At 36.9% G+C, this 11553-nt stretch overlaps 1 protein-coding gene across 1 annotated transcript in view; it reads left to right on the top strand.

The window, feature by feature from the left end:
- LOC149051350 (adhesion G protein-coupled receptor L4-like) overlaps positions 1-9586 on the top strand; it is a 10793-nt gene extending 1207 nt beyond the window's left edge. The window contains exons 2-22 of the mRNA XM_089213920.1: positions 745-777; positions 960-1034; positions 1401-1433; positions 1618-1914; positions 2456-2505; positions 2601-2705; positions 3099-3279; positions 3586-3690; positions 4104-4191; positions 4275-4365; positions 4843-4892; positions 5092-5221; positions 5345-5472; positions 5926-6028; positions 6354-6504; positions 7088-7169; positions 7559-7625; positions 7863-7945; positions 8296-8416; positions 8926-8967; positions 9061-9586. Of these exons, the coding sequence (XP_089070046.1) occupies positions 745-777; positions 960-1034; positions 1401-1433; positions 1618-1914; positions 2456-2505; positions 2601-2705; positions 3099-3279; positions 3586-3690; positions 4104-4191; positions 4275-4365; positions 4843-4892; positions 5092-5221; positions 5345-5472; positions 5926-6028; positions 6354-6504; positions 7088-7169; positions 7559-7625; positions 7863-7945; positions 8296-8416; positions 8926-8967; positions 9061-9114 (2069 nt within the window). The 3' untranslated portion in view covers positions 9115-9586. The remainder of the gene's footprint in view (positions 1-744; positions 778-959; positions 1035-1400; positions 1434-1617; positions 1915-2455; positions 2506-2600; positions 2706-3098; positions 3280-3585; positions 3691-4103; positions 4192-4274; positions 4366-4842; positions 4893-5091; positions 5222-5344; positions 5473-5925; positions 6029-6353; positions 6505-7087; positions 7170-7558; positions 7626-7862; positions 7946-8295; positions 8417-8925; positions 8968-9060) is intronic.
- Positions 9587-11553: the final 1967 nt, after the last annotated feature.

Raw genomic sequence — 11553 nt, 5'->3', positions numbered from 1 at the left:
CTATTCGAGGATATATGTGTATCTTAAAGAAGAAGTCTCGATAACAATATTTTCAGGTGTTGCATTAATTCTCCTTAATAAAATAGGTTATTGTTAGCCAAGAATAGCAACAATATGGAAAACATGTAAATCAAACCGAGATTACAGGCTTCACGACACTTCAGCGTAGCTTCAAATAAAATCTCTCAGACTAATGACTCATTCTACCGCAACAATAGTATATTACATTTGCTGTTTCATAGTTTGCCAGTTTTTTCCTTTATCAGCCGATTATTTGTTATTTTTTGTTTAATTTGTTTTTTTTCTACATAACAATTTCGTTATTCCTATTATATTTATTACGTTCGAGAGAACGCACACTCTCCGTGTTGCTTCTTTCTGAATGATGTGCAATTTCATGGATTGGGCACCATCTTGGACTGGCTGACCACTAACCTCGATTTCATGCGCAAGCTTTGAATCCCGCGTGCTGGCTAAATGAAGCCCTTGCCATGTGGATGCCATGGGACGATATGTATATGAATTGTAACCAGTCAACCATTCGAAATGAGTTACTACATGACGGAATTGTGCGCCACGCAACCATTAGATATTCGTAGGTTTGATTATACCCTGGATTTTTGTTACGCAGACACAAAATTCTCATTTCTAAGTTAGACTAGTATTCAATGATTGTTACTAGTGATGATTGGTATCCTTCTAATTTAAGGTTACAATTTTTTTTTTCCCTTTCTTATCTTTCAGTTGTTCAAAGCGGCTGGGCTATGGCAGAACGAAGTAGGTGCCTCGTTATCAGCTAGCTTGAGCAAAGTTAAAAAAAATAATGATGAAAAAAAAAAAAAAGATGAATAAATAAGATAAATCTCAAGTGGGTTTATAGGCTGTTCAATTCATTCTACTTTATTTGATAGCAAAGTGTTCATTTACCTTCTTTCGCTGCCATGTTAATTTTCCTGCAGATGATGAGTGTGGAGCTGCCCCGTTCTTGAAGCAAAGTGAATGTAGTGGTTCCAACTGCGATGGACTCCTGAAGGGTAAATGGCACAAGATAAAATGCTTTCCGTTTTCCATCAGCGTTCGCAGAAGTCTGTGCTCTAAATGGTGCCATGCTTTGAATCCCGCGTGCTGGCTAAATGAAGCCCTTGCCATGTGGATGCCATGGGACGATATGTATATGAATTGTAACCAGTCAATCATTCGAAATGAGTTACTACAGGACGGAATTGTGCGCCACGCAACCATTAGATATTCGTAGGTTTGATTATACCCTGGATTTTTGTTACGCAGACACAAAATTCTCATTTCTAAGTTAGACTTAGTATTCAATGATTGTTACTAGTGATGATTGGTATCCTTCTAATTTAAGGCTACAGTTTTTTTTTCCCTTTCTTATCTTTTAGTTGTTCAAAGCGGCTGGGCTATGGCAGAACGAAGTAGGTGCCTCGTTATCAGCTAGCTTGAGCAAAGTTAAAAAAATTAATGATAAAAAAAAAAAAAAAAAGATGAATAAACAAGATAAATCTCAAGTGGGTTTATAGGCTGTTCAATTCATTCTACTTTATCTAATAGCAAAGTGTTCATTTACCTTCTTTCGCTGCCATGTTAATTTTCCTGCAGATGATGAGTGTGGAGCCGCCCCGTTCTTGAAGCAAAGTGAATGTAGTGGTTCCAACTGCGATGGACTCCTGAAGGGTAAATGGCACAAGATAAAATGCTTTCCGTTTTCCATCAGCGTTCGCAGAAGTCTGTGCTCTAAATGGTGCCATGAAGAAGGGACATCGACTCAGTCGTGGTATAGTGCACTTCATAAATTTTCTTTAAATCGAATCTGTTGCAAGAATGGCGACAGAAAACTCATCTTTGAAGTAGTACACTGCAGATCTTTCGAGTTTATCATCAAATCGATAACCCCAGGTAAGTGTCTCGTCGATACTTTTCTTTTGATCTTTGATCATTTGATCTTATTATTAATATTACTAATAGTATTATTATTTTTATTATTATTATTATCATTATTATCACTATCATTACTATTATCAGAATCCTGATAAGATTTTTGGGGATCGTAATTGTTTTATGCTTTTTATATATGGAGTAGCCAGGGGGAAAAAAGGCCTTAAAAACTTCAATTTCTTCCGCATTTAGCATAACAATAACTGCTTAACGATGCCAGTTATGTACTGTGTTTTTGCAACACCTTATAAGTCGAATGAATTCAAGAAGACTGCAAGCTATCTCATGATAGGCGTTACGCTTTGCTTACAATGTTAGCTTATGCCCAATGTCTACAGGCTACTCAAACGTCTACAGCAAAACACTGTAATTTGCATTTTAGTAGAAGTGGTCGAACCCCTTTGGAATTCCCATTGTAAAGTACGAATATCGCTTAACATCAGTCCTTTCGTATGATATAATTTTGGTTTTACGCTTCATATCTCCTTGGCTTTTATTTCAGAAGCAACTGGAGTAACAGTCGTTACAACTCAACCAACCCATCATACTACGGTAGGATATTTGATCGATTTTCTATGAGATTCTTGGTTTCAAAATAAATTTTATACGTAACCATAACAGTTCAAATTATTTTCTTTTTGCCGCAGAATGAAAGCTATCCAAGTAATGTCCGTAATTCCGAAAACAACAGCTCACTGGTATATGGTGATGTGCCGACAGATGTACCGTTTATCTCACCTTCCATTCTGTCTGTTAGTGTGTATTTTAATTTAATTTACTTCTGATTGCTTGGTTTGTGATAAGTATATTAGATAATTGTTTTGTTGTTGCTGTCTCTGTTTGTGTTTGTTTCTTTGTTTGTTCGTTTATTTTGTTTGTTTGCTTGATTGGTTGGTTTGCTGCCTGATTAGTTACAAGTTTGCCATGTATAGTGATTGACTTTTTCCTCAGTTTTGGGCCGTTTCTCTCATACAATAGCGGGAAGTCACGATATACGCTTAAAGATATCGTTTAGCTAAAGGGAAGTCTTGTTGACTTGAGGATGTTTCAGGTCTGTTATTTCATCTGATAACTGTCCTCAAAAGTAAGTTAGTATCAGTCATAAAAACTCCTGAAATCTGCTAATTCTACCTCTTTTCATCTAGTGTGAAAAGCAACGATTTAAAACTTGTATCCAAAGGATACGGTCAGCATATTCATCAAATGATCAAAAACTGGAGGACACTGTTTTTGCTGCGTTTACCTTTGAATACTTTGTATTAAGCTCTGCCAGAAAGTGTTGGAACGTTAAAAATCCCGAATTTATTGATGTCGATGAAGATCTGGGTAAGTGCAAAAGAGCCTTTCCTCTTCTTATCGGATCGTTTTGTAAGGCAAGCATTAGAAGGAAAAGTCTAATCTTTTTTTGTGTGCAGTATCATAAACATAATTGTTGCTCTCAATTCTTTAATCTGAGAAATAATTGCGTGCAAAATCATAAGTTAGAGGAAATGCAACTGAATAAATTCTAGTCATGCGGGTCATTGCCTTTGCTGAGCATATACAGCAGTTGCACTCTGTGAGCGAGTGAAAATATATGTCAACGCTGTAGCGTTTGCCTCACATATTTCGCTTTTTTTTCAATCAATATAGCCTTTCGGGTTAGACGCAATGTCCTCCATAGAGAAGATGACTTTCTGTTTAATGGAAGCAATCGGGAGAACTTTATTAAGATTCCCCTGACTAATCTGGAACGAGGTAAAACCCTTCTATGTTTTGAGTCAGTTTTGTTTCAAGAGGATTGCCCATATTTTCTTGGCAAACTCTTCATTGGAAATGGCTTCATTCCGAAGTGCATCACCAAATTTGCAATATGCACGTGGTGTGCACTTAATACAGTGAGTTCTTGTTTTATTTTTCTCTTTTCCCCTTTTTCCCTCCATCTTAGTCAAAATCGGTTTCTGTTTCGAAATTTCTCGAGTTTCTTTCTTTTTTTTTTTGGGCGTCATTACGGAGAAACTATGCTTTTTCAAAATTTTGAATATTGCGCTTTTTCATGATTCACTTGTCTGTAACGACATTAGTGCCCGTACATTTTTGGTCGGTTTCTTTAAAAAAAATACATTTTGTGAAACTGAAATAAATGAAATTCTCATTTCCCATTTAAACAGATTCCATAGTACTTGGGCTCGAATACATCTATCTTTCTGAATCTTTTTCAAACTATTCAGCTGACACTGAGGGAGGCAACAAAACTAAGTAAGTATATTTTATTTTTACGACTGAGAACGAAATAGAAAAAAAAATGCTGTGTTGTGATGATTTAATTTTTTTTATTTCAGGATACTTGACAGTGTAATTATGTCCGCCGTAATAGACCCTCCACCTGAGGTTCTACTAGAAAACATCACACTGGTTTTTAAGAACATGAAGGTGTTTACGTCTTTTTTTCGTTATCTGTTTACTTGTCCATTTTAATTTCATTGGCGTATGCCAGTTATTTTGTTTGCTTGTTTAATGAAAAGGGAGCACCTACAGTTTATTCATCTCCCATGTGGGTTACTATACTGTCGTCTTCTTCTCGCCAATTTCCAAATTTCGTCACCTTGAAGCGGCGGTCTTTCGCAGTTTCTCAATTTTGTATCTGAGACTTGAGGAATTCGAATTAAAGAACAAATCAACAAATTCGTTTTTTTCTGAATAACAAAGTAAGACCTCATTACTGGAGTGGTCCCAGAGACCTTCATGTTAAGAATTACTATTTAACCTGAAGGGTTACATTGATATTCTATAACTATGACGCCTATCTAGTCAGCTATACCTACAAGCAATGCATCACTGAGGCGAGCACTGAAGCCTTGCTATATTGAGCCCTGAATCAAAACCCTTAATTCTTTTTTTTTCCTTTAGAAGAATCGTAAAAAAAGAACATGTGTATTCTGGAGCTTCTCTGAAGAAAAGTAAGCACCACAGTAACATAAATTTTATACACGGCGTGCATTCTTCTGATTTTCATCGGAAAGGAAGCTAAAAGTATCAGAAATCACTTCAAAGCAATTAGTAGAGTAAATTGAACTCTTTTCAGGTGGAGGGGGAGGGAGTTCCCAATCAAATAAGTTATTTTGAATCCTTTCTCCATGTCTAATTCTGTTTTTAAAGCTTTGGGAGTTGGTCGAGTAAAGGATGTCAAACAAAGATGATATCCGATCATCATACGGAATGCGTTTGCAATCATCTAACTCACTTCGCTGTGCTCATGGATTTCACCGACAATACTAATGACGGGAAGGTGAACATTCATTTTTTTTTTGCTACAAAATAATGTCATAAGGATCTAATCATAAGGATTTGTTCATGTTTGTTAGAGTAGACATTTCCTTTCATACAATTAAAATAATTATGACGTTTACAGTTTTTCAATCAAGATAAGACTCGTTCGACAAATGAGCATTACAAACTACTGACACTCCTCACCCGAGTAGGGATGGCTTTATCTCTCGCTGGAGTCATACTCACAATTATCAGCTATCTTCAGCTCACGTAAGTACGTTTAATTATCACTGACATGTAATCGAATAGTAGGAAATTGATTAAATTGAAAAGGATGGAAAATATGTCATCAGATCAGTTTTGGATCGACGTCAAAACGGACTGCTCGTTTCTGGAAAAGAAATCAAACGTTCTGAGATGATCTTTCTTTAAAAATGATATTTCAACAAAGAGTAAAAATAGCTTCAAACAAAGTGTTAATGTTAGATAGAAACTTTCTAGTCAGTATTCTTTTATCCATTGGTTGTTCACTAATTAATTAATGTAAAAATGTATTATGTCAACATATTTATCCCTCCATTTGGTGGATCGTTTACACTGGTCCTTTTGATGGCTTCCTTTGCAATACATTGACTTAGTTTTGTTTCTGTCTGACCGCTAAATAAATTCCATGTAGTAATTATTTTACTAGCTTGTTTGATTTTCTTACTCTGTGCTTTGCAGAGACAGAAGTTCACCTTTGTGTCACATACGGGTTGGTCTGACTTCCTGCATTGGAGCAGGACATATCGTCTTTTTCGCTGGAATTGACTCCACAGGAAACCAGGTGACTTGCTGAACTTCTAATTTTGTTGTTGCTTTTTTAATGTTGCTATTCTCGTGCTTGTTTGTTTATTTGTTTGTTTGATCATATCCACCTTCTTTTTGATTTAAAGACCGACTGATCTATAGAGTGATTCTTTTTTTCTTGGTTATTTGTGTCTTTTTGTTTGCATAGTTTCTGTGTATGCTGTAATTTTCCTCTGTTTTCTTTTAATTTTCGTTCTTCTTTCTTTGGTTTATTTATCTTTTTGTTTTTGGGATTATTATTTTGACAAATACCATTTGCCGGGCAAATTATTGCATTTTTACGGATTACCTATTCTTTGCAGGCTGCTTGTGTAGCTGTGGCAGCTCTTATGCAGTATTTCCTAATGGCCAGTTTTTGCTGGATGCTTGTCGAGGGGATTTATATCTACTTATTTGTTGTAAAGGTTTACAACATTACCGACAAAATGCATCGCTATCATGGATTTTGCTGGGGTGAGGAGCATTGTCGGGAAATAGCAAAAATGGGATAGGACTTAAATAATATACTTGAGGAAATATCTCGATTCTGATTTGCCAAAACCAATAGGAACAAAAGATCATAAAATGGCTTTGTTTTTTAATTTTTTTAGATGAATCATTGGATCGTCTTGAGGTGTACCAGAGTTAATCGTAAAATATTTCCGGTGCTTATTAGAGCTAGTTATAGTTGCAAATTTAGTGGCTGAAATCACGCATCTATATCTAATTTGCCGTGTTTTAGTAATTTCATACTTACAATTAAAAGGCTTCAAGAGTTAGCAACATAAAAATCACATTGAAAATTCATATATTCGCGTAACAACTTACAGTCGGTAGTTTATTAAAATCATCAACTTCTACAGTCATAAAAGGCTTCAAGAGTTAGCAACATAAAAATCACATTGAAAATTCATATATTCGCGTAACAACTTACAGTCGGTAGTTTATTAAAATCATCAACTTCTACAGTCATCGGCTCTGACAAATGTAATAACGCTAGAACTCGATTTTGCTGTTATGTCTTACTTAATCAGCTTTTCATTATTACTTTCCTCAGGACTGCCTGCAATCATAGTTGCTGTATCTTTGGGTATCACCATAGGAAATGATGGAATCGAAACTTTTGTCAATGATGAAAAGTAAGTTTGAAAGTTTGTCTATTTTATCGACTCCATACAAAATGGTGGAAGCCTGAAATTATGAACCTACGAAAAAAAAAAAAGGGGGATGGGGAAAGGTAAAGGAGAAAGAACCTTATTGCCCTGGTGTCACCTTCCCTTTTCCCTGCCTCCTGTGATTTGTAAACCAAGACATGGGAATGCAAGAGCTTAATAACAGAAACCTGCAGCCTTTTTGACTGGCCTCCCTCCCCCTCCCTCCCCTCCCCCCCCCCCCTTACCCACCAAGCACCTTCCTCTTTCAAGCTGTGGATCTCTCCATGTATTAGAGTAGAAAGAGGGAGAGTTTATAAATTATTATCCAACATAAAAGTTTGCTCTCCCGTACCTTTTGTTTATATAATTCTAAGCTGCTGGATGTCCTCCTCTAACAGTATCATCTGGATATTTGTTTCCTTTGTTGGACTGATCGCAATTGTAAGTGGCAACAGATTGAATTTCTTCGATGGATACCAGTTTAGTCATCTGAAAATATTTGTTTCAACGTTGATTAGAACAACATTTTTTCGATCATTTCTATTCTCTTGATGAGTCTTTAAAATTCCTCTTTAAAAACTTACAACAGAAGCAAGGGCGATAAAAATATCCGACTGTTTCTTTTTTCCGTTTTTCATCTTCTCCCTCTTCTTTTGTTTTCCTTTTTAATAACTGAAGATTAACATGATGATCCTCGTGCGAGTTATCAAGGAATTAACAGCAATCCAACAAGTGAAGGAGAGCCAAACTGAGCAGATCAGGTGGGATTATTAGTGTTACTTCTCCTTAAATGCCTTCATAATGTCAATTTTGTTTTCTTTAAAGTGCTTAGACTTTAAATAATCTCGTATAATAGCTTCTTGCAAAGAAAACCTGACCTGGACAGGCTTGACAGGCTTTGAATGACGCCCTAGCACACAAAATATAGTGCGTTTTCCATGAAAGACCTTTAAACTGCTTCTTTTGTCACTCCCGACATTATATCGCGACTATTTATTACCTTCAATTTAAGAGTTTGCAATCTTTCTTTATTTCAGCTTGTAAGAAAAAGATTAAGAATTCAGATGAACGCTTGTGTTTTCAAAGTGACTATTCATTTGGTCTCTTCCAGGCTTGGTGTCCGTGCATGCGTGGTGTTGGCTCCATTGCTGGGTGTCACTTGGCTGATTGGCTTCCTTGTACCGTTACACATCGCTTTCTCCTACATTTTTGTTATCCTTAATTCCACTCAGGTAACGTCGTCTAAAACCTTAAAGGTTTGTTCAAGCATATGGTCGCTCATGGGTAGAGATAAGAGCGTACTTACAACGAAATAAGCGTCAGAAATACTGAAAAGTGTCTCCATATCCCAGGATAATTCAGAATAACTTTTAGACACCAGACCCGTGACCCTCCGTAAATAAGCAGACTCGAGACCATTTAAACCTTCCTTTTGCCCTTGTATTTTCATCTTCAAATCCTTAGCTCTGCTAAATTATGATATTGGAGTCACCCTGAATCGATTACATCTGACGGATAGAATTGTATTCGGGAAGATAAGCCTCAGATAAGTAAACGATCATAGCTAATAAGGAAAGGGGACCTTCAGCTGAGTTGTTCTAAAAGACACAACCCTACATTCACGACAAAAAAAAAAGGCAAAACAATATTGAAAAAAGTGGAAAGCTTCTTTCATTTCTGCGTCTATTTGCTCATTTGTTTACTTATTAGCCAATAAAGTTATATCTATATTTTTTTAAAGGGATTATTCATTTTCTTCTTTCACTGCTTGGGAAATAGTGAGGTAAATATGAACTTTGAGTCTCCGTATTTCATATCAAGAAAAGCTGGTTACATATAATGAGTGTCTCTTATTTGAATTCTAATCCCTATCTAGATAAGGGGGCGTTTCAAAAGAAGAGTTCAAAAAAATCCACCCAGGTGCATTTAATCAAAGGCAAGGTGACAATAGGCGAAACTCTCAAGCCCGTCAAAGTCACAATGATACTGGAATTCGTGCGCGGGATCGAGAGTAATCAAGGGACTTTGAACTTTTGTCTTGCCTATGGAATGGGAAAATACTAAATGCATTTATAGCCAGCACCACTTCTGTTGCTTAGGCCTTAGCTGATTCAAGTTAATTCAAGTTATGTTTATGCTTTTTTTTTTTTTTGTCCAGCTGTCGAGTCTTTTTCTTAACCCCAGGCTTAGCTAGGTTGGTGATATTTAACCACACTTACGTGGCATCGTTGGCATTATATGGAATAATTATTTGTCTTAAAATCAAATTGCCCGAGAATACCAGTTTATGATATACTGATTAATCATTTAACCGGTAATTAGGTCTGAACCGTGGAAATCAATTTTGGTGCAATGAATATTCATTAATTATGCAAATAAAGTTTGTAGTATATAACAGTTAACTGTATAATGAAGACTTTACTAAACTACAACATTTCTGAGCTGATGAAGAGAACATAAAAACAACCCTACACAAACCACATACCTAGGGACCGATCATCGTTTATCGTCAGGGAAAGGAGGGGCTTGGGTGAAGGGAGGGGGCAGGGTGCGTTGGATGTGTCACTATAAGATCGTGTCCCTATAAGGTTTACCTAAGGCTTGATAGCCTGCTTGTAGCCGTACCCTCCCCTGATGGTGAAACGGAAGCGAGGGAACGTCTACGCAAACCTGACACTAATCGTGTTCCGCGACGTCTCTCTAATGTATGCAAAAATTGTGTCTCTTCATAACGTTTTTTTGCGAAGTGACACGTGTTGGCGAGAAGGTTATCGAGGTAAACAATAACATTGAAGTGAATTCATTCTCCATTTTCGGGTAAATTTGCAATTTAGCGTCCGAGTTCAAATGTATAATATCTTTTAAGGATATAGAAAAAGATTATGAGCGATTTTTCGTATAGAGTAAGAAGAGGACTATGTTCGATTAGCATCGCGTTAACGAAACTAGATTTCAACGTGCACGCGGTTTCTGCTTGCATTCGTAAACAGTGCCACGGTCGTCGAAAAGAGTTAAATTATTTGTCACAGAATCTCAAGGATTTCATGGATTTCTATAAGAGATAGTTACGCTGCAAGCGTGAAGAAAGAGCGACTCCTTTCCCATTCCAAAGAATTGCTGCAAGGAACAACTAGTTTGAATTTAGCTTCGCAGTACCGTTTGCAAAGAGACCGAAAGTTGAAGGTGGACAATCCTCCCGGCCCTAGTACATTAAGATTGTGCACCTGGTCTTCTGTGAGAGCTTTAACGTGCGGCACAATAAATATTGTGACCGCTTTCTTCTAGAGAGGAGAGGCGATCGATCACTGGCGCTGCTTGATATAATAAAGATTTTTCATAGCCAATTGGTAACAAAAAGAAGACATCGTTACTTACTCGAAAAACTTAATATATATTGCTTTCTGCGGTTCTTCTTGAAATGTCTCTATCCCAAAATTTGCGTAAACTTGCCTTAAAACCTCGCACGAGATGCCCTACCCCACTAACGGGGATGTTTCTTTTCATTCGTGGATATACGAGGTAAATGAAAGAGAAATTAAGGAACTCGATATTCAAATTCCGTGGCATTGGCAGCGGCCTTAGGAGTCCGGGGTGCGCAGGGATCTTATTAAATATGGCGGACTGATCGTTAATATGGCAGATCAATTTAGGAGGACTTCTGTGGACTGAAGTTCGAATCTCTCTCCTGGAATCAGACGATACTCAACCTGACATAATACCTCCTTCTATCTTGATTATTTTTTCTTTCAAGAAGCATGTAGATATTTTGTTCGTAAAGTTAAAGAATTTGCTGATAGATCAATTTCGTGGTATGTTTAGATTTCCATTAACAGCGTGTTAGATAGCATGCGGTATAATATGGATCAGTTAGCAATTACTCCCATCCGGGACTCTAAGACCTAAAACATCAACAGAAAAGCTAGTTATTCCTCTTTTTTTTTCTTCAGAGCACCCGGATGCATTACATCATTACCCGGTTATACTCAGTTCAAGAAGGGAAAAAAAATAATCGGCCTATTGTTTGTTCGCTAAAAAGATCACATTAATATTACAAGATAAAATACACAGCTGGAAATATCTGGTGCAAAATTGGATCCACTCCATACATCATTAAACGTGGATCGAGGAAAGACAAGCTATATTTTGACGTTTGGGTCTCCTCAGTGCATCTCACGCCTGGAATGATGAAAGCACTTTGGCACGCGTTAGCGTTTTGTTCAGTTTTCTTCACGACGGTCGATCTAGGTGAGTGGGTTATCACCTTTAACTTGACATCTCTACGTTCTAAGTACCGCTCATCTACAAGAAACTGCTTCTTACTTTTAAAACCCTTCAAAACCACTGACACAATTTATGAATAGATCACATA

The sequence above is a fragment of the Pocillopora damicornis genome, chromosome 1 (assembly GCF_964200805.1).
Source record: "Pocillopora damicornis chromosome 1, jaPocDami1.2, whole genome shotgun sequence".
Lineage (NCBI taxonomy): Eukaryota > Metazoa > Cnidaria > Anthozoa > Scleractinia > Pocilloporidae > Pocillopora > Pocillopora damicornis.
Note: the sequence above shows the minus strand (reverse complement) of the source record. Positions and strands in the feature narration are given on the sequence as shown.